Below are 20,571 nucleotides of genomic sequence, written 5' to 3'. Positions count from 1 at the left end.
TCCCCTGAAAGTGTCCGATTTTCTGCTCAAGATCAGAACAGGTTGGCCCCAAGATGGAAGTCAAGAAGACAAGGAACCTTCAGGGTTGCCCAAGTGGAGAAAAACATTGTTTTGCATTTATCTCTTGTGTCACAGTCTTGAGCTCTATGTCCATCCTGCCTCAGGTCCAAAGAATTCTTCTCGAACAAACACAATCAGCTCAAACTGACACAAGACCTTCTCCACAACACCTCAACATGCACAAGTCAAGCCTGGCATTGCCAGAGGAGTAAGGGTTGACCGACACACTGCAAGTGCCTTTTAAAATGCATCCATCTGCTCTCCATAAATATTAACTCGCAAGTAAGGAAAAGCAGAAGAATGTGTTTTAAAAAGTTATCTTCCGTTCGTGTGATAGCAACCTTTTTTTAAGATTAGCTACTATTTCTGAGGATTGCTTGGTCTGGATTAAAAATAAGCAACGTACATGTGTGTTACTATTTTGGCCTGGAAAGTAAGAGATGGCCTATCCACCCACGTATTTGTACTAACCACTCCACAGAATGGTTACCACTGCAGTAAGTATTGTTTAGCTCTCTTTTCTAAGATTAGCTGTAGCTCAGTGGCTAAGAAGTTGCGCTTGTCAATCAAACGTTCCCCCAAAGGTTTCCCCATTCCCGCCTCTAGGGGATGTGCTCATCTCCGTTTCAAAGCCAAAGAGCCAGTGCTGTCCGAAGACATCTCCATGGGTCATGTGGCTGGCATGACTAAACATTGAAGACACACAGAACATTGTTACCTTCCCACCAAAGGTGGTCCATATTTATCTACTTACATTTTTACATGCTTTCGAACGGCTAGGTTGGCAGAAGCTGGGACAAGTCACGGGAGCTCACTCCATTATACAGCACTAGGGATTCAAACAGCCAAACTCCTGACTTTTCTGATAGGCAAGCTCAGCGTCTTAGCCACTGAGCCACTGCGTCCCTCTTTCTATCTTGGTTACTTTGCTGAATTTATCACCATGGCTAGTCATCGTTTATATTTGTTTCCAGAATGCACCTGCTGTTTTGATTCATTTAACTTAAGGGTGTACCTAACAGCAAGTCTCTTCCGAGAGGAAATTTTATTTCTTTCTCTGTAGGTAAACAAATGTGCACACATTGATTGTCAAGTGCCAGGGAAATCAGGGGATTCAGGCAGTTCAAATGAATATAAAGATTTATTGCAAGCTTAAGCCCTCTACAAGAATCTGACCTACTAACAGTCAAGGGAAATGAGCGGGAATAAAAAGGCATTCAAGGTAGGCTGAATGCTTTCGAACAGCTAGGTTGGCAGAAGCTGGGACAACTAACGGGAGCTCACTCCGTTACATGGTGCTAGGGATTTGAACCGCTGAATTGCCGACCTTCTGGTTGACAAGCTCAGCGCCTTAGCCACTGAGCCACCACAAAGTCCCCTCCAAAAATCAATACTGATGGATTGATCAGAAAGACTTTATCTCCTGCAGCTTAATCCATAATCATTGACAACAGCTTTAAGAGTGGTTTACATCTCATTTCAAGGAATGCCATATTTTTTGGAAGTATTCGAGCCTTCGGTTTCCATATAGTCAAAAGAGGGAAAACCAGTCTCTGATCCAGAACACCAGACAAGAGTTTGGGAGGAGAAAGAAGCAGGAGAAGAAATAAAGAAGGGAAGACAAATAAACATGTCCCAGGATAATGTTGCAGGATATAATCTGGGTCTATCACCAGGACCAAAGATTTAGTCTTCCGAACTTTCGGACTCATGCTGGAGCCCATCCTCACGGAACCTCTTTTTCTGGTGAAAGGGAAGGTCCCTGAGGATGGCTCCAGTAGGATCTGAAAGCTTGAAAGACTAAAAATTCGGTCCTGGTGACCGACCCATGTTGGTTCCTTCAAGCAATGAAGAATTTCATTGTACGTCAAGCAGGCACTTCCTAACCTTAATTGCTTCACATGGACACTTTTAAATTCTTTTTGAAAAGAAGCCTACTTCAAAAGTGAGGATAAGATGTTCAGAAAGGCTAATGGTATCATACACAATGCCATTAAGCCATGGGGTGACTTGTTTCAATGTAGTAAACCATCTACCCACAATTGTGGAATTAAGGGTCAACTTGCCCAAACCAAGGTTCCAACCTAGTTTATTTAAATTGCATTGGTGGGGAGAGCAGTGTGTCCCATATTTTTAAATCTGCACACAGATTAAAAAGCAGCACTCCAAATGGACTACTGGCAAGTGTGAGGAACACAACAGAACTCACAACAAGCTTTTCCCTCTTGCCAATGCATTTTGCTGGGAATTGGGTGGTATAAACATCATCATCATCATCATCATCATTATTATTATTAACAATAATAATAACAACAGCAATAGTAATTTATTGACATCGTGATACTAGTAAATGTCAGAGTCGAAGAAAAAGAACTAGAAAAAAACCATGAAATATCACGACCTGGCCTTCAAAACTACACGGCTATGGATGAAGCATGTAACAGAGATACCCACTGTCATTGGGGCACTTGGTACCATGTCCAAAAATTTTACAAGATACATCAACCAATTGAAGCTTCCTGCAATAACACCAGCAGAACTGCAAAAAACTGCGCTACTCGGAACATCTTATATTTTAAGAAGGTACTTGATTGATACCTAGGTCGCTGGCAGCAAACCGTACCAACCATTAGCACCAGTCACTGGTATTTGTAATGCATTTTTGAATGTTCAGTTGGCTGAGTTTAATCAATGAATAATAACAACAACAACAAAAATAGGTGGATAAAAATGGCTAAAACCAGTCTAAGCAACTGGCTGACTGCGCAATCAACCCAGGGGTAGGTTCTGGCAGGCACTACTGCCGGTTCGCTCATATGTGCATGCTGCACATACATGCACAGCGCAATAAAAATTGTCCTGCACATGGGCAGAAGCGAAAAACAAGACAGCGGTGCTTACGGCGGCGTCTGGAGAACCAGTTTGGGGGCGTGGCAGGCCTGGATCGCTGCCTCTTCCAGTGACCCGGGCTGCCAAACCATTACTGGTTCGACTGAACCAGCCCGAACCGGTGGGAGCCCACCACTGAACCAACCATAATAATAACAATTTCAGATTCAATTTTCTATTCTCTTTTCAACTGACCTTCCTTTAGCCGTTTGAGGCTCTTAATGAAAGGCTATCGCTTGGAAGGAGAGAATGGCGCACCTGATCCCTTGCACTTCTATCTTGTGGGTCTCAATGGGGATTTGGGGTTATTTATTGAAAGTTTCAAGCACAAGAGTCATGCAAAAGTTGTAAATGGCTGGCTTACACCACACACTAAGCTCTCCTAGGCTTTCCCTTAGCATGCTCTAGTAAGTGACTCAAGGGAGTGTGACTTCAAAGCAGGGTTAACCGGACCATAGCTCTGTGGTGACTTCTGAATCTGGCCCAGTCCTGTTAGTTTGGAGCCAGGGTGAAGCTAAAGTGTTTACCCTCCTTTGCCTTAAGCAAACAGATCCATTTTTGGACAAGAAACCATATTTGCTCCAGTGAGTTACATGGAAACACTTTTTAGAAACACACCATAAATCCCAAACAGCCCCAACTCAAGACGCTGCCAAAATTCAACTTCCTTCTCTGAGGACTTGATTCTAAACCAAATGTCTTCCTCAGCCCTTCCCAGTCTGGAGCCCTTTATCAGAGATGCTGAGGGATGCCCGTCGCCCTCCAACCACCGCAACTATGCTGGCTGAGGATGAGGGGAGATGTAATCCCTTCTCCTGGAGGGCAGAAGAATCAGAGTGAAGTTTGTCAGAGGCTGAAGATAAGGCACTAGTTGCTACTCCTTGGAGATTAAATCAGAGACAGAAACCAGCTGCCAACATCTGCAGACTGGCTGGAGCTTCCATCTCAAAGCCCATCCCTGCCACCACCACCACCCAGACAAGCAAGGTGACAACCTTTCTGGTTCCCAGTGTTGTGGCCCGCCAGAGAGCTGGTAGCAGATTCGGACAGTGAGGAGGTTGGGGAGAAACATGGGCCATTCCTGGAGTCTGGGGAAGGCTCTGATGAGGGCTCTGTGTCGGAGGCAGAGAGGGAGCCAGAGCCATATACCAGTTATCAGCTGCCTTCAGAGTCAGACATCAGTGAGGCAGACGAACAGCTGGATCCTGTTCCCAGTGTCTGCATGCACAGAGTTGCCAGACAAAGGGGACAGTTAAAGAACAGGGGTCGACATGGGAGTAAGGCCACAGGTGGACAGTGAATGGCCCCACCCAGAGGAAATAAAAGAGGGGCGAAAGGGGAGTGGAGTTTGCAGGAGACAATTAGTTCTTTTAATTGGTTTGTGACTCTCCAAGACTCCTTGCCAGGTTTTGCAGCTATCGGCCTGGCAGCTCTCCAAGCCAGATAAGGTCTGTGACTTTAAATCCTCCCTTGAAAGACTTTGCTGGTTGTGAATGAGCAGAATTCACAGTCAATTAATAAAAGGGGTTTTTGTCTGGACAAGGAGTTTGCTTCCTGCTCTTGGGAAGCCTCGGTCAGAACACTCAGGTTCTTCAGCCCGTTTGCCCTGCCCACCGGCTCCCCAACTCCACCCCACCGCTTGGCCCTTCAGCCTCCTTCTTGCAAAAAGAATGCCGTTGAAGTCCCTGAACGCTATTCAGGTGGAGACAGGTTCCTAAATAAATACCATGAGACGGGGGGGGGGGGGCAGGATTTCTAACACACAAAAGAAAGCAGCACACTTTCCGTTTCGACTTCCAAACACGTCTTCGGTCACGGCTGCGGGCTTAAATTTAAAAAAAAATAAGAAAGAAAAAATGACAGATTGCCAAGAAGGGCGGATAACAGTAGATTTAAGAGGAATAGCTCAGAAGACCGAGAGCTACTCATGGACCTCCACAGATACTACAGAACAGGTTGAGCCGGATAAACAGGTCTGCGAAAGCCCTTGGGGAGATTGGAAAGAGTATCACACAAAACTTTTAATAACCTGTATTTCATGACCTACATTTATGAAAGCTTTCAAGTTGCAGGGGTTCATTAAGAACCCTGTTAAGAAAAAAAAAAAGCGAGTTAAGCCAAGCAAATATGCCGGACAAATTGGCATTTGGGTAGAAACGCTGAAACCAAGTTTTATTCTGAAAGCTCCAATTCTCTCCTCTTCCTCTTCCTCTTCCTCTTTTTTTTCTGCATGGTGATTTTCCATTTATAATATCAGCCATGATGGAGACCTGTGGAACAGCAGCGCATTTGGGCAAATAGATTTTCAGCAGGGGTGAAATTCAGCAGGTTCTGACAGGTTCTGGAGAACCGGTAGCGGAAAATTTGAGTAGTTCGAAGAACCGGCAGATACCACCTCTGGCTGGTCCCAGAGTGGGGTGGGAATGGAGATGTTGCAATATCCTTTTCCTAGAGTGGGGAGGGAATGGGGATTTTGCAGTATCCTTCCCCCAGGAATGGGGAGGGAATGGAGATTTTGCAGTATCCTTCCCCCAGGAATGGGGAGGGAATGGAGATTTTGCAGTATCCTTCCCCCAGGAATGGGGAGGGAATGGAGATTTTGCAGTATCCTTCCCCCAGGAATGGGGAGGGAATAGAGATTTTGCAGTATCCTTCCCCCAGGAGTGGGGAGGGAATGGAGATTTTGCAGTATCCTTCCCCCAGGAATGGGGAGGGAATAGAGATTTTGCAGTATCCTTCCCCCAGGAGTGGGGAGGGAATGGAGATTTTGCAGTATCCTTCCCCCAGGAGTGGGGAGGGAATGTGGATTTTGCAGTATCCTTCCCCCAGGAGTGGGGTGGGAATGGGGATTTTGCAGTATCCTTCCTCTGGAGTGAGGTGGGAATGGGGATTTTGCAGTATCCTTCCCCTGGAGTGGGGTGGGAATGGGGATTTTGCAGTATCCTTCTCCTAGATTGGGGAGGGAATGGGGATTTTGCAATATCCTTCTCCTAGAGTGGGGAGGGAAAGGGGATTTTGCAGTATCCTTTCCCTGCCATGCCCACCAAGCCATGCCCACAGAACCAGTAGTAATTTTTCTTTAATTTCACCACTGGATTTGCTTGGCTTGTTTCTTTGCAGATGTTTGATTATCCAAGCTAGATAACATCATCGGTACTAGTACTAACAATTGATGATGTTACCCAGTTCAGTAATGAAATGTCTGCAAAGAAACAAACCGCAGTCAGAGAGCACCAAGGAGCCCTCATTTCAACCCTGAGTTACAAATATTCTCCTTTACTGAAATCTTATCATTGCCATCCAAAGCCCAGGTGAGTAAGAGCTGGACCGTGGAAATTATTTTCACTGCAACCACATCCCGAAGACAAAAAATATACAACAAAGGGGCAGGAGTCACACACACCTAACCTAAAATGCAGTTGATTTTGGGCGTAGTGTCTACAGAGCCATAATAATTTGGACATCAAAACATTTGGCTTATTGCACCAGATGTGAAAGAAAAAGCAGAGATTATGGTTTGCTTTTAAAAGCCAGCCTTGAGCTAAATTGTCTCTTACACAAAGTTATCAGTTCAGTCATAGATTATTATTATTTTTTTGAGTTGACATTTCTGCTTTGGATTACAGAGAGTCCTCGGGTTATGACTATTTTTTTTAGCAACCCTTTGAAGTTACGACGGCACTGAGAAGAGTTATTTGCAAGCAGTTCTTGCACTGACAATCATTGCAACATTCTCTCTCGATCGTGATTTGGGTAATTTGGCAACTGGCATCTGTTTATGATGGTTGCCACATCCAGTGATCAACCTTCCAAGCCAGTCAAAGTGGCGTCTTGCTTAACGACCAGAGTGATTTGCTTAAAAAACCACAGCAAAGAAGGTTTCAAAGTCAGGTATGGTTAAGGGATGTGCTTCATTTGATCGCCGTACCACTTAAGAACAAATTTTCCAATCCCTACGATGGTCATAACTCAAGGACCATCTTTTCTTTAAAATTAATGCACAATTAAAATGAATTGGGGCAAAATGCAGACAGTCCCCGACTTACGACCACAACTGAGTCCAAAACTTCTGTGGTTTACGTGAGACAGCTGTTAAGTGAGTTTTGCCTCATTTTTATGACCTTCCTTGCCTCAGTTGTTGAGCGAACCAATAGTTGAAATCTTAGTAACCCAGTTGTTAAGCGAATCCATTGATTTTACTTGTCAGAAGGTCGCAAAAGGGGATCACATGACCCCCTCCCGTCCAACACTGCAACCGTCATAAATATGACTCAGTAGCCAAATGTCTGGATTTTGATCATGCGACCACAGGTCGCAACTGTGAAAAACATCCATAAGTCACTTTTTTTCAGTTCCATTGTAACTTTCAACGGTCACTAAATGAACTGTTGTAAGTCGAGGACTACCTGTAAGGCATTTTAACATTCCAACAGTCGGTCTACCAGTCTGCTTGAACAACCCAACACTTTTGTTTATTTTTAGCCAACTCTTTAAACAAACTTTTTCCTAGAGCGCAGGACACCACTTTCAAGTTTAGAAGAAAAAAAACGTTACTACATTTTGCACCCAAATATTTATAGTAGCCACGGGTTAAGGAAACACTTGCAGAAGCTTTTAATGCAGGCCGTGCATATTATGAAACCGTTCCTGCTCCCAACCGCGGGGCTCTGGGCCAGGGATGATGGGATCTGCAGTCTGGCAAAAAAGGAGAGATGTACGACATTCCCACACATAATTCTGGGATCAGGGCCAGAGTCATCCTGGACAAAAATTGCAGTTTCATCCCTGTAGCTGCCATGGAAGGAGGAGGGACAAGATCTTTCCCAAATTTTAGAAGCCTCCAGCAAGCAAATACATACAAGGTTCAGTAGTTCCTTGCATAAGGCAGGTGAAACGGAAGCCAGAGCCACCTTCGCTCTTCCATTTTTTCAGAGAGGGAGGTTCTCAGTCCTCCCTACATATTGACGGAAGTTATTCATTTGGGCATAACCGAAAGAGACAGAAGCCTCTTGGACAACTCAGATGAGACAAAGAGTGGATGGCCCACATAGATCAGTGACTTCTAGCCAATATCCCCCAGGGACCTGGGATCGCCAGTATAAGCAGTGACAGATCAGGTACTTTTAACCATAATATTGTACGGTTGCATTATGTACAATGTGATATTGTATCACAGCGGTCAGTCCTAGAGGAGGTCGACCCTGGCTGCTCTTTAGAAGGCCAGATCCTGAAGACGAAACTCAAATACGTTGGCTACCTAATGAGAAGGAAGGACTCGCTGGAGAAGAGGTTGAGATTGAGGGCAAAAGAAGGGGACAACAGAGAATGAGGTGGCTGGATAGAGTCACCGAAGCAGTAGGCATGAGCTTAAATGGACTCCAGGGGATGGTAGAGGACAGGAAGGCCTGGGGGAACATTGTCCATGGGGTCGTGAAGGGTCGGACACGACTTTGCAACTAACAACAACATTGTAAGACGCCTCGAGTTATCCTGTGATGGATGGCCAATACATTTTGCAAATAAATATAAACCATGGTTTATTGAACTCAGACTGACCTCCTCTGCAGGCCGTGTTAAGCTCAAGTAAGTAAGATTGTGACACAAACAACAATAAGACCACATTAGGTTGCACTGGGTGTCACCATAAGTCTAGGCCCACCAGGAATCTTCACCCCATGGAAGAATATTCCCAATTTTTCAACAGCAACCCGCCCGAAACTACACAGCAAAGAGAGACGGGCCTAGAGGAACAAAATTGCTCATCCCGAGAGGAAATCAAGGCTCAGCAAACCTTTTCTAACAATGTTTGGGAAACTTTGACTGTTGCTTTTAACCTTTTCTCTGTGCTTTGGTCCCTTTGAGAGAGAACGGGGGACTTCAGTTTATCAGAAAAAACTTCATTTCCATAGTAACTCTTTGCCCGGAGATATTTCAGTCATTCCACAATGAGCGGACGCTGAATACGGGCCCTTGTTTTACACACGAAGCCAAAAGTCTGATCTTTTCCCCCATTTAAAAACCAGATTCAGCTCTTAGCAAGGAGGGCGAAGAAGGGAGCCATTTCAGCTGCAAACCCAGCATTTTTTAAAAAAAAGAAAACTGCAGCTATCAAAACCATTCCGACAACTCAAAATTGCTTTGCCACTGAAACAAAAGTTTCGGGACTGTCACTCAAAATGTTTTAAAACCTTTTCTAAGATGATTCTGGGTGTTAGATCAAATCTGTGCAGAGTCATTAACTGACAGGGGTTTCTTCCCCTGGTTGATCTGACCACATATTTCAGAGACTTAATTGGTTTTGTTTTCTGCACGAAAGAACATCTGGCAAAACACTACCTATTTTGAAAAACATTTCATGCCAGAGAATGATTCAATCAACCCCGAAAAACCTACATCTGCAGAAATCAACTGGCCACACTGCCCGGTTTCATCTTATTCTTCCACCTCCAAACATTTAAGTCCCTCGTGAGAAGGGGAGCTGCTAAACTTCCCAAATCGTGTTCGGAGCCAGCCGACAATACCTGTTTGACAATGTATGCAATCTCAATACCTGTTTGACAATGCATGCAATCTCGCAACAGACTTCGTCAAGTTTATCACCTGCCGAGTGTCAGCCAGTCAACTTGAGAAAGAAAGAAAAGTTTATCGTGGAATGGAACTTGAAAGGAATGTTTATCGTTGATTTAATTTGATGCAGGCCTTATCGCTGAGCAGAAGGCAGTAGGCAAGGCAGTAAATCCAATTTTTTTGAAATAAATTTTTTTACGAAATGAGTGAGGGTAAGGGCCTTTTTGAGATTTGCAGCATGACCCCTAAGCACGTGCCGCAGTCATGGTTTTCCTGGGAGTTAAACCAAGGTTTGATGCACAGAGATTTGATCCAAAGATGACAGCACGCATTAAGTGACAACATAATTCAGCTGGTCGTGTGTGTGTGTGCGCGCGTGTGTGTGTGTGTGTATGGAAATTAATAGAGCTTCAAAGACAGTATTTATACACTGTTCAAATTCACCCTTTTATTTTCCGAAGCTTAAAAGTGTCCTTCATTTTAGTGATCAGCGTGGCTGATTTATAACCCTCCGTTTCAAGCAGATCAAGTTAAACCATTTCAAGCAAACCAGAGAGAGAAAAAAACAGGATGGCTAACGTATACTTATAAAAAAAAATCATAACCAGTAAAAAAAAAAAAACACGTACCAGTGTGAGTTCGCAGGTGTGCTTTTAAGTGGGAAGATTTTGTGTACACTTTAGTGCAACCTAAGATAGAAAAACAAAAAGAGATATTAAGTATCAAGCCCATTTATGTCTAGAAAACAGAAACGATCACCATAAAACCACAATGATGCTGGCAGTTCTAATGGCTGCCCTAATATATTTAAGAAATTCATTCCAATTTTCTAGCTTTTGCCCAGAGCAAAGAGAGAGCCGCTAGAGATACAAACAAATCGCAATCAACCACACCTAAATTTTACAGCTCAATACATTTCCTGCCCTAAACGTGCAAGCTGAGTTAATCAATCAAGAATATTATAATTACGCACCTCTCGTTTTATCCACTTCTCTTATAAGCTGCGTGTTCTACAGCAAAAATCAGTTATTAACACATAACAGAATCTGTTATCTGTCTGGGAAGACACACATCGGGGGGGGGGGAAGATATCAAGGAGCAGAAACGCAGCCAAAAACATGAAGAAAAAAAAAGTGAACGCACTTTTCTTCAAGTAGCTATGACTGCTGGTCTTCCCCATCCTAGTAAGCGAACTACATTTCCCATCATTCTGAGCCAAGAAGCTCACAGGAATGTTCAGGTCTGAGATGTGGAACGCTGGCTTAGGGCGTTGGCTACATTTACATTTAAACCTTGCATGTGCTTAAGGTGCATTATTTTATTAAATGTTTTCTTCTTTTGAAACCAGATTGCAAAAGGCTCTATTTGAGCAGATCGGCAGGCACATTGCACAAGAGGGAAAAAAAAACATTTGGAAAGGGTTTCTGGAAAGACTCTAGCGACAAAAGGGCCTCTTTCTCGGAGAGTTTGTCTCTCCGCCTTCCTCAAGCTTACCAGGGTAGTCACAGTAATGAATCCGCCTCTTCTCCAAGTCGGGGTTACTCCTCCGATTATATCTGATGGTTGGGATGCTCGGCGAATTCATGGGCATGCTCGCATTCAAGTTCGGGTTGTGGATGGCCAACTTGGAAGCGATGGTGGCAGCGTAAGACGGAGGCGGTGTTAAATTCTGCATCATTTCCACCTGTCGGTCGGGGCTGCCAGGTTCCGAACTCGGCGGCGAAGGGGGGAAGTAGGTGGCTGGCTGCTGCAGAAACTGACTGGGCATGGCGTATGTGCAGGGAGGCACCCCATGGAACTGTTTCATGGAGTTCTGGGGCATGGCTGGAGAGAGGGTGTTCAGGCCTGTCATGGAGGAAGACAGGGAGACGTTGCTAAGGGAGTCCATCCCTGCCCCGTTAGGCAGGTCTAAATCGGGAGAGCTGAGGAGCTGGTACAGCTGGCCCTGTTGGGGCCCAGGTACAGAGAGGCCTAGATCGGAGGCAGACATCTCCTGCTTGATGAAGAGGCTGTTGACATCCGGAGCCTGGTGGGGGCTGAAGATGCTTGTAAACTCAGGGAGAGCCTGGGCGGAGTTGGGGACCCCAGGAGCTGCCTCACTCTGGTGGCTGAAGGCACCGACCGGCTCTGTCTTGATGTGGGTTGCGGGGCCTCTCGGGGCTTTGAAGAGGCCCGTCCTCAACTGGGACAGATCCGGCAGGTAGAGGTTCATGTTGACGCTGTAAGGCACACCGTCACCGTTGGTGAAGAACTGATCCACCACCGAGGCACTGTCCCGGCGGTACTTTTTGTGCTCGGAAAGTGGGGGCAAGGGAGGAAGTTGCTGGGTCAAATATTTCTCCATCTCGCATCGGCTCTGGATGAGGACAAAATCAGCCAAAAAGAGGAACAAAAAGAGAGAGACGTAAGCTTACAAACTGGAACCATTATGCATCTCCAACACATTACAAAAATCGAGCCCAGGATGAGAGTTCTTACAAATTACACCACGCTTTCGATCTGCCCTCATTATCCAGAAGTACAAAGAATAGAGAAAATTCACCCAAAAGCTAATCAAAGAAACTCCAGTTTATTCCTGAATTAGATGCCTCTACCTTGAGAATATAGCAGCCTGAACAAAGATTAAAATTAAAATTCACCAGCAGGACTCATTTTCGGGAATTGTTCAGGTTTTGAATTTAAGTTTTGCATTCCCCCCCCCCCCCCCAAAGGAGATCCATCATCCAATCCAAATGGAAAGTTTTTAAATTCGCATTTTTTTTTTTAAGAAAAGCAAGCACAAGGCAGAAGGATCTCAACATTGAAAAGATGCATGCTTAACCTTCCTATCCAGACTACACCTTCAAGAAGAGGCAGAGCGAATGATAAGAATAGCTCATTAAAGCTGTTCGGTACACAAAATCAAAAGTGAAAATTAAACTATTAGATACATTATCTTGGAAAGCTAAATATAGCAAGTGATACAACTGGGTGGCAAAGCTCTAAAAAAGCACCGCATGCCATTTCCTACACTTCATCTGGAGGATTTTTTTTTTAAAAAAATCAAGGCTTCCAAGAATGCAGACACCCTGCTGGCTTGGGCTCTTTGGCATCTTAAGCCATTCAGGTTGTCCCCCTCCTTGTAAATAGATAGATGATAGATAGGCGATAGGTAGATAGACAGATGTGGAAGATAGGTAGGTAGGTATTTAGGTAGGTAGGTAGGTAGGTAGGTAGGTAGGTAGGTAGGTAGGTAGGTAGGCAGGCAGGCAGGCAGGCAGACAGACAGACAGACAGACGATAGACAGACGATAGATACAGATAGATGATAGATGATAGATAGATAGATAGATAGATAGATAGATAGATAGATAGATAGATAGATAGGATAGATATAGTGAGATATATGTATACATACACAGAGAGAGAGAGAGGGAGAGGCAGGCAGGCAGGCAGGCAGACAATAGATAGATGATAGATAAAGATAGATGATAGATAGATAGATAGATAGATAGATAGATAGATAGATAGATAGATAGATAGATAGATAGATAGATAGATAGATAGATAAGATAGATATAGTGAGATATATGTATACATACACACAGAGAGAGAGAGAGGGAGAGGCAGGCAGGCAGGCAGGCAGGCAGAATAGAGAGAGACGTTTTATATCTGAGAAGGAAGAAATAAAATCAAATAGGAAATCGTAGGGCTACTTTTGTGTCACTTTTATGGACGGGGGTCTTGTAGAGAAGACAACAATTCTCCTACAGGGAGAAGGCAAACGGGCAGGGGGTGTAAAATCTTGCGAGAGAAGTGAACTGCGAGTCCTCAAACATTTTGGTTTGAGAGAAGTAAAGACAATGCCTTAAACCAACGTCACTGCGTGCCACCAAAATCCGGATGGTTTCGCTTTCCCCAGGTTGGCTCTCTTTCGACATTTTCCCACCCACCGGGATGGACGGGAAGGCTCCTTCCTCAGGACTGCCGCCTTCCCTTCCCAAGACCTGAGGGCTCGGGATTCAACTTCCAGAGAGGGCAGGAGCCGGGGTGGAAGAGATCCTGAAGCCTGACCTGACCAGAGGTTTCGGAGAAGGCGGGTTTCAGCGGGGCACCCGACATTCCCTTCGTTTTGCGGGGCAGAGGCTGCCACCCACCTCTGATCACCCACCCACCTACCCCAGTTGCCCCGGGAAAGCTCCTGCCTCGGAGACCCCTTAAAACCACCCAAGCCGCTGTGCTGAACCAGAGGACCCGCGGACAGCGAGAGCCAGCAGTGGCGGTCTTCTACCTCGGGGTTAGGAACCCCGCATTCCCCTCCGGAACCCCAACAGCCGGGCCAGGGCTGAGAATGGGCTTCCTCGCCTCCCACTCCAAGCCAGCCCCTTCCTATCGGTCGCCCGCCCCGCCTGTCCGAACCAAGACCACCCAGGGTCTTCCGCCTTCTTGCTTAGCACCCAGAGGGGCGAAGTGGGGAGTGGGCTTGGGGGTGGGCAGAAGAAGGAAGTCTTTGGACCACCCTGAGCACCATTCTCCCTAGACCTTCCTATGAGTAGGGGGTCGCCAGCAAAAGTCGCGGGCAAGCCAGTCTCTTTTCACTTCCCAGCTTTGCAAGAACCCACCGGCTTTCCCGTCCCTTCATCCACAGCCATTTAAGGGGTCCCCATTGCCCACTCCAGGAAAAAAAAAGTCGCGGGGGGAAACTCTCCACGGGGGTTTCCGAGTGGAAGCGGCGTTGCCCAAGCGCGTCCCAGGGGACTTGTGGCTTTTCCCACTTTAGCCCGCCCAGCTGTCGGAGCCGGGGATCCGCTTCCAAAAAGGGCAGCCGGCCGGCCCCGTCTAAAATGACTTTTTTGCGTGGGCGCGCGAGCCCGCACCGCCTCCGCTAGCTCGGCCAGGCCGGGCACCCGAGGTGGCAGCTGCCGCCGCTCTCTCGCTCTCTCTCTCCCGCCCGCGCTCGCCGCAGGGAGGGGCAGCGCGCCGGGGAAGCCAGCGCCGGCACTCGGCCCGGGCCAAGCCGAGGGGGAAACCCGGCCCGCCCGCCCGTCCGCCACCCAGCCAGCTCCCTGCGCGCCCGGCCACGTGCGGAAAGAGGAGCCGCGGAGCCCGGCCGCGCTGGCCAGGTGCCCGCAGGTCCGAAAGCGGCTGAAACAGTGGTGGTAGGGGGCGGGGGGGGGGAGACGGAAAGCTCCGTCCGGTCATCCTCGGGAAAGAAAGCTGTGCCCAAGCGGGGAGGGGGGCGCAGAGCCCTTTTTGGGACGAGTCCCTGGAAAGCAGCGGTTGCTCCGGGGCCAAATGAGCCGTCTGGACACACGGAAGACCGGGACGCTCAGAGGGGACACCAACTTTTCCTTTCTTTTCTTTCCTCTTTTCTTCCCTTCCTTTCTTTCCTTCTTTTCCCTGGCTTCCTTCCTCTTTCCTTCGCCTTCCCCTTTCCTTCTTCCCTTCCCCTTCCCTTCCCTTTCTCTCCCCTTTCCTTCTTCCCTTCCCTTCCCCTTTCCTTTCTCTTCCCTTTCCTTCTTCCCTTCCCTTTCTCTTCCCTTTCCTTCCCCTTTCCTTTCCTTTCCTTCTTCCCTTCCCTTCCTCTTTCCTTCTTCCCTTTCCTTCTTTTCTTCCCTTCCCTTCCCTTCCCTTCCCTTCCCTGGCTTCCTTCCTCTTTCCTTCCCCTTCTCCTTTCCTTCTTCCCTTCCCCTTCCCTTTCCTTCCTCTTTCCTTTCCTTCTTCCCTTCCCCTTTCCTTTCCTTCTTCCCTTCCCTTCTTTTCTTCCCTTCCCTTCCCAGACTTCCTTCATCCTTTCCTACCCTTCCCTTCCCCTTTCCTTCCCCTCCCCTTTCCTTTCCCTTCACTTTCCTTTCCGCTCGCCCGCCTGCCCCACCCAGCTCGGACGAGGCCGGGACACACCCAAGCAGCCCAGCGGCCGGGACGGCCACCCGCCCTTTGCCCATGCCCCGGGGAACTCTGTATCCCAGAGTCGCCGTCGCCGCCGCCGCCGCCAATCCCTACGGGCGGGCTCCTCCTCACCTGCACCATCTCCTCGCCGGGCATCCGGGCAGCGTTCGGTTGCTGCTGCTGCTGCTGCTGTGGAGGAGCCGGCGGCGGCTTGAGCTCTTCTGGAGCCGGCGGAGCAAAGATCGAGCCTTCCCGGCCGCCCAAGACGGGCTTGAGCTGCGCGAAGACGGGCTCCTCGGGCCCCAGGCGGACGCTCATGCTCAACACCCGGGTAGCCATGGGGGAAGCAAGAGCAGCTCTTGCGGGAATGAAGGCGGCTGGCCCGCCCTTGCGCGGCTCACGCCCTCCGCCTCCGCCTCTTGCTGAAGCTGTTGCTGTTGGTGGTGCTGCTGCTGCCTCCGCCGCCGCCGCGCATCGGGCTCCTCTACCTGGCCGAGATCTCCCTCCCTCCTGGTGAACCCCGACGCGTGCCCGCCCGCTTCTATTTCAAGGCCTCCGCCCAGGAGGAGGCACGCCGGCGCCCCGCCCTGCCTTGCCTTGCACTGGGGAGAAGAGGAGGAGGAATGGAGGGGGGGAGGCTTGCTTGGCTGGCTGGCTGGCAGGCAGCAGGAGGGGCTAAGAGCGCCCCCTCTTGCCAGGCGGGCCGCCACCCTCCCCTCCCTGCCCGCCACCCCCAGTGCTGGGCAGCGGCTCCTCCCTTCGGGGCCAGCAGTCCGCCCTCTCCGCCTGCCGGGCCGCCCTCCGCTGGGAGAAGCGGCATCGGGCAGGCAGGGCAGGCCGCTCGCAGACAGCAGCAGCAGCAGCGCCGAGTCCCACTTCCCGCTGGGAGAGCCCGGCGCTGCCAGGCTGCGGGAGAGATCGCTGGATCCCGCTGGGCTGGCGTTCTCTTTGGTCCTCCGTCCCGGGCGTCTTTTGGCTTCTGAGTTCCCCGGAGCGCTGGGCTGGGATCCTCAGGGTTATATGGGGCTTCAGCCCGGCCCTAGGTTGCGCTCTGGGTGCCAAGGCGGGAGAGCAGGCGGTGCGCTGGGATGCTGGCCTGCCCCACGCCGTGTGAGTGCGAGCCCCCCTCGGCCCTGGCAGGCAGAGAGGAAGCCCCTCGCCCAAGGGACGGAGAGCTCCCCGGGAGTTTCACTCCCGTATTATTATTTTTGCCGGAGCGGAGGCGAGGTATGAAAGAAACGGAGTGTGAACCCCTCGGAAAACGAGGACCTTCTGCCGTTAAGGAAGTCCCGGGGGGGGACTGTTTGCTTTCCCCCCCCCCCCGCCCAAAGAGACTTACGGTTACCGAGAGCGGAGCTCCCAGGACCGCAGTTCTGCGCTCGGCCGGAGCTTTTGGGGAGCCCCGCCAAGTGCTTTAAGCACGATCGATTTAACACGGAACAAGCCAGCTGTCCCAAAGGTAGCCCACTGAACCGCGTTTCCTGGCCTGTTTTTCAAGGAGGAACTTCTGCACCCTTGCAGTCTGTGAAGATGACACACAAAGTCGAAAGAAAATAATCAAAAGCGGGTTTCCAAATGGGTGTACACGGTGGCAGCTGCCTACACATTAGAAACAGAATAACGTGTGTATTCCGTTTAGGGCTGGATTTTCCTTCCAAAGAGTCTCCATCCAAGCCAGACCGTTATTGTTATTGTGGTAAAATTATTCTGTTAAAAGTTCACCATCAATCAATACATTCCCCAACTGAAGCAACATTTTCAGCCTCCAGTTGCAACTACCTGCAAGAACTTCCATAGGAGAACAGATTTCAGTTTAAGAAATGTAGTCAAGGATGCTGGAGATTTGCAAATCTTGGTGATACAATCAAGACAACAGAAATCGCAAGAATCCAACCCAAAACCATGTGAGGGTGTTTTTCTCTGGATCAGAGAAGCTGCATCACCTGACCCTGAGCTGGCAGCCTATTTTTAGCAGAAAGGAGCCCCTGAAATTTAGTCCGTCTCTCCTATAGAAAGCTGGAACTGTGCTAGCAGTAATTAATTATTAGGGGTTTGTTATGCTAATTTAACAGCCTTGCTTTATGATGCTAATGTCCTCTCTTGTTCCTGCAAGGCCCTGGAGAGATGCAACTCCCAGGCATCCTGATAGTCTCCTTTGGCAATGTTGTTCTTCTGTCTGGCTTTGAACTTTCCTCCTTGAGGGAACTGAAGCATGGGGACACTTTGAGATGTTCTCTCCCCCCCCCCCTCTCCCTCCTGAATGCCTCCATTTCTGGCACCTGATTGGCACCCAGTTCTGCTTTCATGTAGAACCAGATTCTTTTTTGCACTATCTGGACTCCAGGAAACTATTCTTTGTACCAATAAAAGAGAATATTTGTAGCTCAGGGTTAAAATGAGAAGTCTCTCAAGCTGGGTTGTTTTCTTGGAGATGTTTCATTACCAAAGCTAGATAGCATCATCAGTGCACGGATGATGTCCCCTGTTATTGTTGTGAATAGCAATAGCAGTTAGACTTATATACCGCTTCATAGGGCTTTCAGCCCTCTCTAAGCGGTTTACAGAGTCAGCATATCGCCCCCAACAACAATCTGGGTCCTCATTTTACCCACCTCGGAAGGATGGAAGGCTGAGTCAACCCTGAGCCAGTGAGATTTGAACCGCTGAACTGCTGAACTAGCAGTCAGCTGAAGTGGCCTGCAGTACTGCACTCTACCCACTGCACCACCTCGGCTCATGAAGTGGTGTCCGACCCATTGCGACCCCATGGACAACGTTCCTCCAGGCCTTTTTGTCCTCTACCATCCCCCTGTGTCCATTTAAGCTCATGCTGACTGCTTCAGTGACTCCATCCAGCCACCTCATTCGCTGCCGTCCCCTTCTTCTTTTGCCCTCAATCTTTCCCAGCATTAGCCTCTTCTCCAGTGACTCCTTCCTTCTCATTAGGTGCCCAACATATTTGAATTTCATCTTCAGGATCTGGCCTTCTAAAGAGCAGTCAGGGTTGACCTCCTCTAGGACTGACCGCTGTGATACAGTATTACATTGTACATAATGCAACCGTACAATATTATGGTTAAAAGTACCTGATCTGTCACTGCTTATACTGGCGATCCCAGGTCCCTGGGGGATATTGGCTAGAAGTCACTGATCTGTGTGGGCCATCCACTCTTTGTCTCACCTGAGTTATCCAAGAGGCTTCTGTCTCTTTCGGTTATGCCCAAATGAACAACTTCCGTCAATATGTAGGGAGGACTGAGAAGGTCCCTCTCTGAAAAAAATGGAAGAGCGAAGGTGGCTCTGGCTTCCGTTTCACCTGCCTTGTGCAAGGATCTGCCATACCTGCTGGAGAGTTCTGAAATTTGGGATCAACTTGCAGTCCAAGGGACTCGCAGGAGTCTTCTCCAGCACCATAGTTCAAAGGCCTCAATTCTTTGGTGCTTAACTTTTCTTATGGTCCAACTTTCACAGCCATAGGCTGCAATTGGGAAAACCATAGCCTTGGTTAAATGGTTAAAATGTTTTTATTTTCCATTTTTCATTTTCATACACTCACATATATACTGTGCATAGCCGGGGCCATACAACATTAAACAATAATCACAGCAATTCCTCTTGTCAACAATACCCCCCAAAATAGAAACCCAATATACCTCTTCCACTCTCCATACACCTCTTTCTTCCGCCCCCCTCCAACTTTCTATCTTCCCTCCATCATTCCCCTCTACCCTACTTCCCCTCCCCCTCTACCACTCCTCTCTCCCAGTCCACTCCCTCCCTTCCTTCTCACCCTCCCTCCCATCCTCTCTCCCGCCCTCTCTACCCATCTTTCTTCTATCCCACTCCTCCTCCCCTTGGTGTATTTCTACTATATGTCGATATACTCAACTTGTCCTATTTTTACAGGGAAATTAAAGAGAAACAGTATACATGTGAAGTCGCATTACATTGAAATCTAACACATGGTATATAGTCTTGATGTTACCTAGTTTGGGTAATGTAACATCTGCAAGAAAACAACCAAGCTCAGAGAGCACCAAGGACCCCTTGCTATTCTTTGTTTTGGTATGTTGTTGGATCTTTCTGCCCAAGGGGACTCTCAAGGCAAATGTGGGAGAACACAAATGACATAGATGAACATGGAAAATGAGGGAGAACATAGCAGAAAACCAGTTGCCTGCTCTATTTTTTTTTTTAAAATAAGTAGATTAAAATTGGTCAATTTAAAATAATTTATTAATAGGGTAGGGCAGTTCAATTCTGGAGCTGACCGGAAGTTCAGTTTCCCCACCATAGAGTCTCCTCCTAGCGTGGTGTACTTTTTCCTCCACCTGTCATAACCAAAAGCCCTATCAATTGTGGAGACAATTGGAAAACCCTTCCCTTGCCATAGAGTCTTCTCCTGGTGCACTATGCTTCCTTCCTCCCACCCCCATCGGAAGCTCCTCTCAAAATTGTGGCGCCGATCGGTGACGGAGCTGCAGCAGAGGGAGGAAAGAGCCACATGCAGCTCCAGAGCCGCAGTTTGCTGACCCCTGGGGTAGGGCAAAGGTGGTGCATTATCACATCACCTTGTGATACTTGCAGGGTACATCCTTGTTAAAGGAAAACATGGATAGTCATTTCAAAGAAGCCTAAAATCATTACAATTCCAGGGAGTGAAGCTTAGATGCCAAAACTATTACACATAGTCCACAACCTACCACCATTTGTTTAGTAATTGTTCAAAGTTATGAAAGCCCTGAAAAAAGGTTACATCACCATTTACACTTGTGACCACGTACCTCCCCCTGGTCACCTGATCAAAATTCAGGTGTTTGCCAACAGGTTTATATTTCCGATGGTTGTAATCCCCTTTTGCAACTTTCTAACAAGCAAAGGCAATGGGGAAACCAGATTCACTTAACAACTGAGTTACTAACAACTGCAGTGATTCACATAACAACTGTACCCCCCCTTCCCTGATTTGAGTTGTGAGCCGCCCTGAGTCCCCTTCGGGGGAAAAGGGCGGCATATAAATATAATAAAATCAAATCAAATCAATCAACTGTGGCCAGAAAGGGCATAAAACAGGACAAAAGTCACTTCAACAACTTGTCCCCCTTTAGCAACAGAAATATTGAGCTCGATTGTGGTCAGTTGAAGACTACCTATATTGTGTGATTTGGAATTCTTCTTACTGGCATT

General features: G+C 47.9%; 1 protein-coding gene across 1 annotated transcript in view; it reads right to left on the bottom strand.

Moving 5' to 3' along the window:
- KLF5 (KLF transcription factor 5) overlaps window positions 1-15,882 on the bottom strand; it is a 37,191-nt gene extending 21,309 nt beyond the window's left edge. The window contains exons 1-3 of the mRNA XM_087726249.1: window positions 15,517-15,882; window positions 11,011-11,872; window positions 10,146-10,205 (exon numbers count right to left, since the gene is read on the bottom strand). Coding sequence (XP_087582375.1) covers window positions 10,146-10,205; window positions 11,011-11,872; window positions 15,517-15,723 — 1,129 coding nt within the window. The 5' untranslated portion in view covers window positions 15,724-15,882. The remainder of the gene's footprint in view (window positions 1-10,145; window positions 10,206-11,010; window positions 11,873-15,516) is intronic.
- Between the last annotated feature and the right edge of the window lie 4,689 nt (window positions 15,883-20,571).

Source organism: Thamnophis sirtalis, unplaced genomic scaffold (genome assembly GCF_051295495.1).
Source record: "Thamnophis sirtalis isolate CommonGarterSnake01/CBP01778 unplaced genomic scaffold, rThaSir2_p1.2 scaffold_12, whole genome shotgun sequence".
NCBI lineage: Eukaryota > Metazoa > Chordata > Lepidosauria > Squamata > Natricidae > Thamnophis > Thamnophis sirtalis.
The sequence above is the reverse complement of the archived record's forward strand: the minus strand, read 5'-3'. Positions and strand labels throughout refer to the sequence as shown.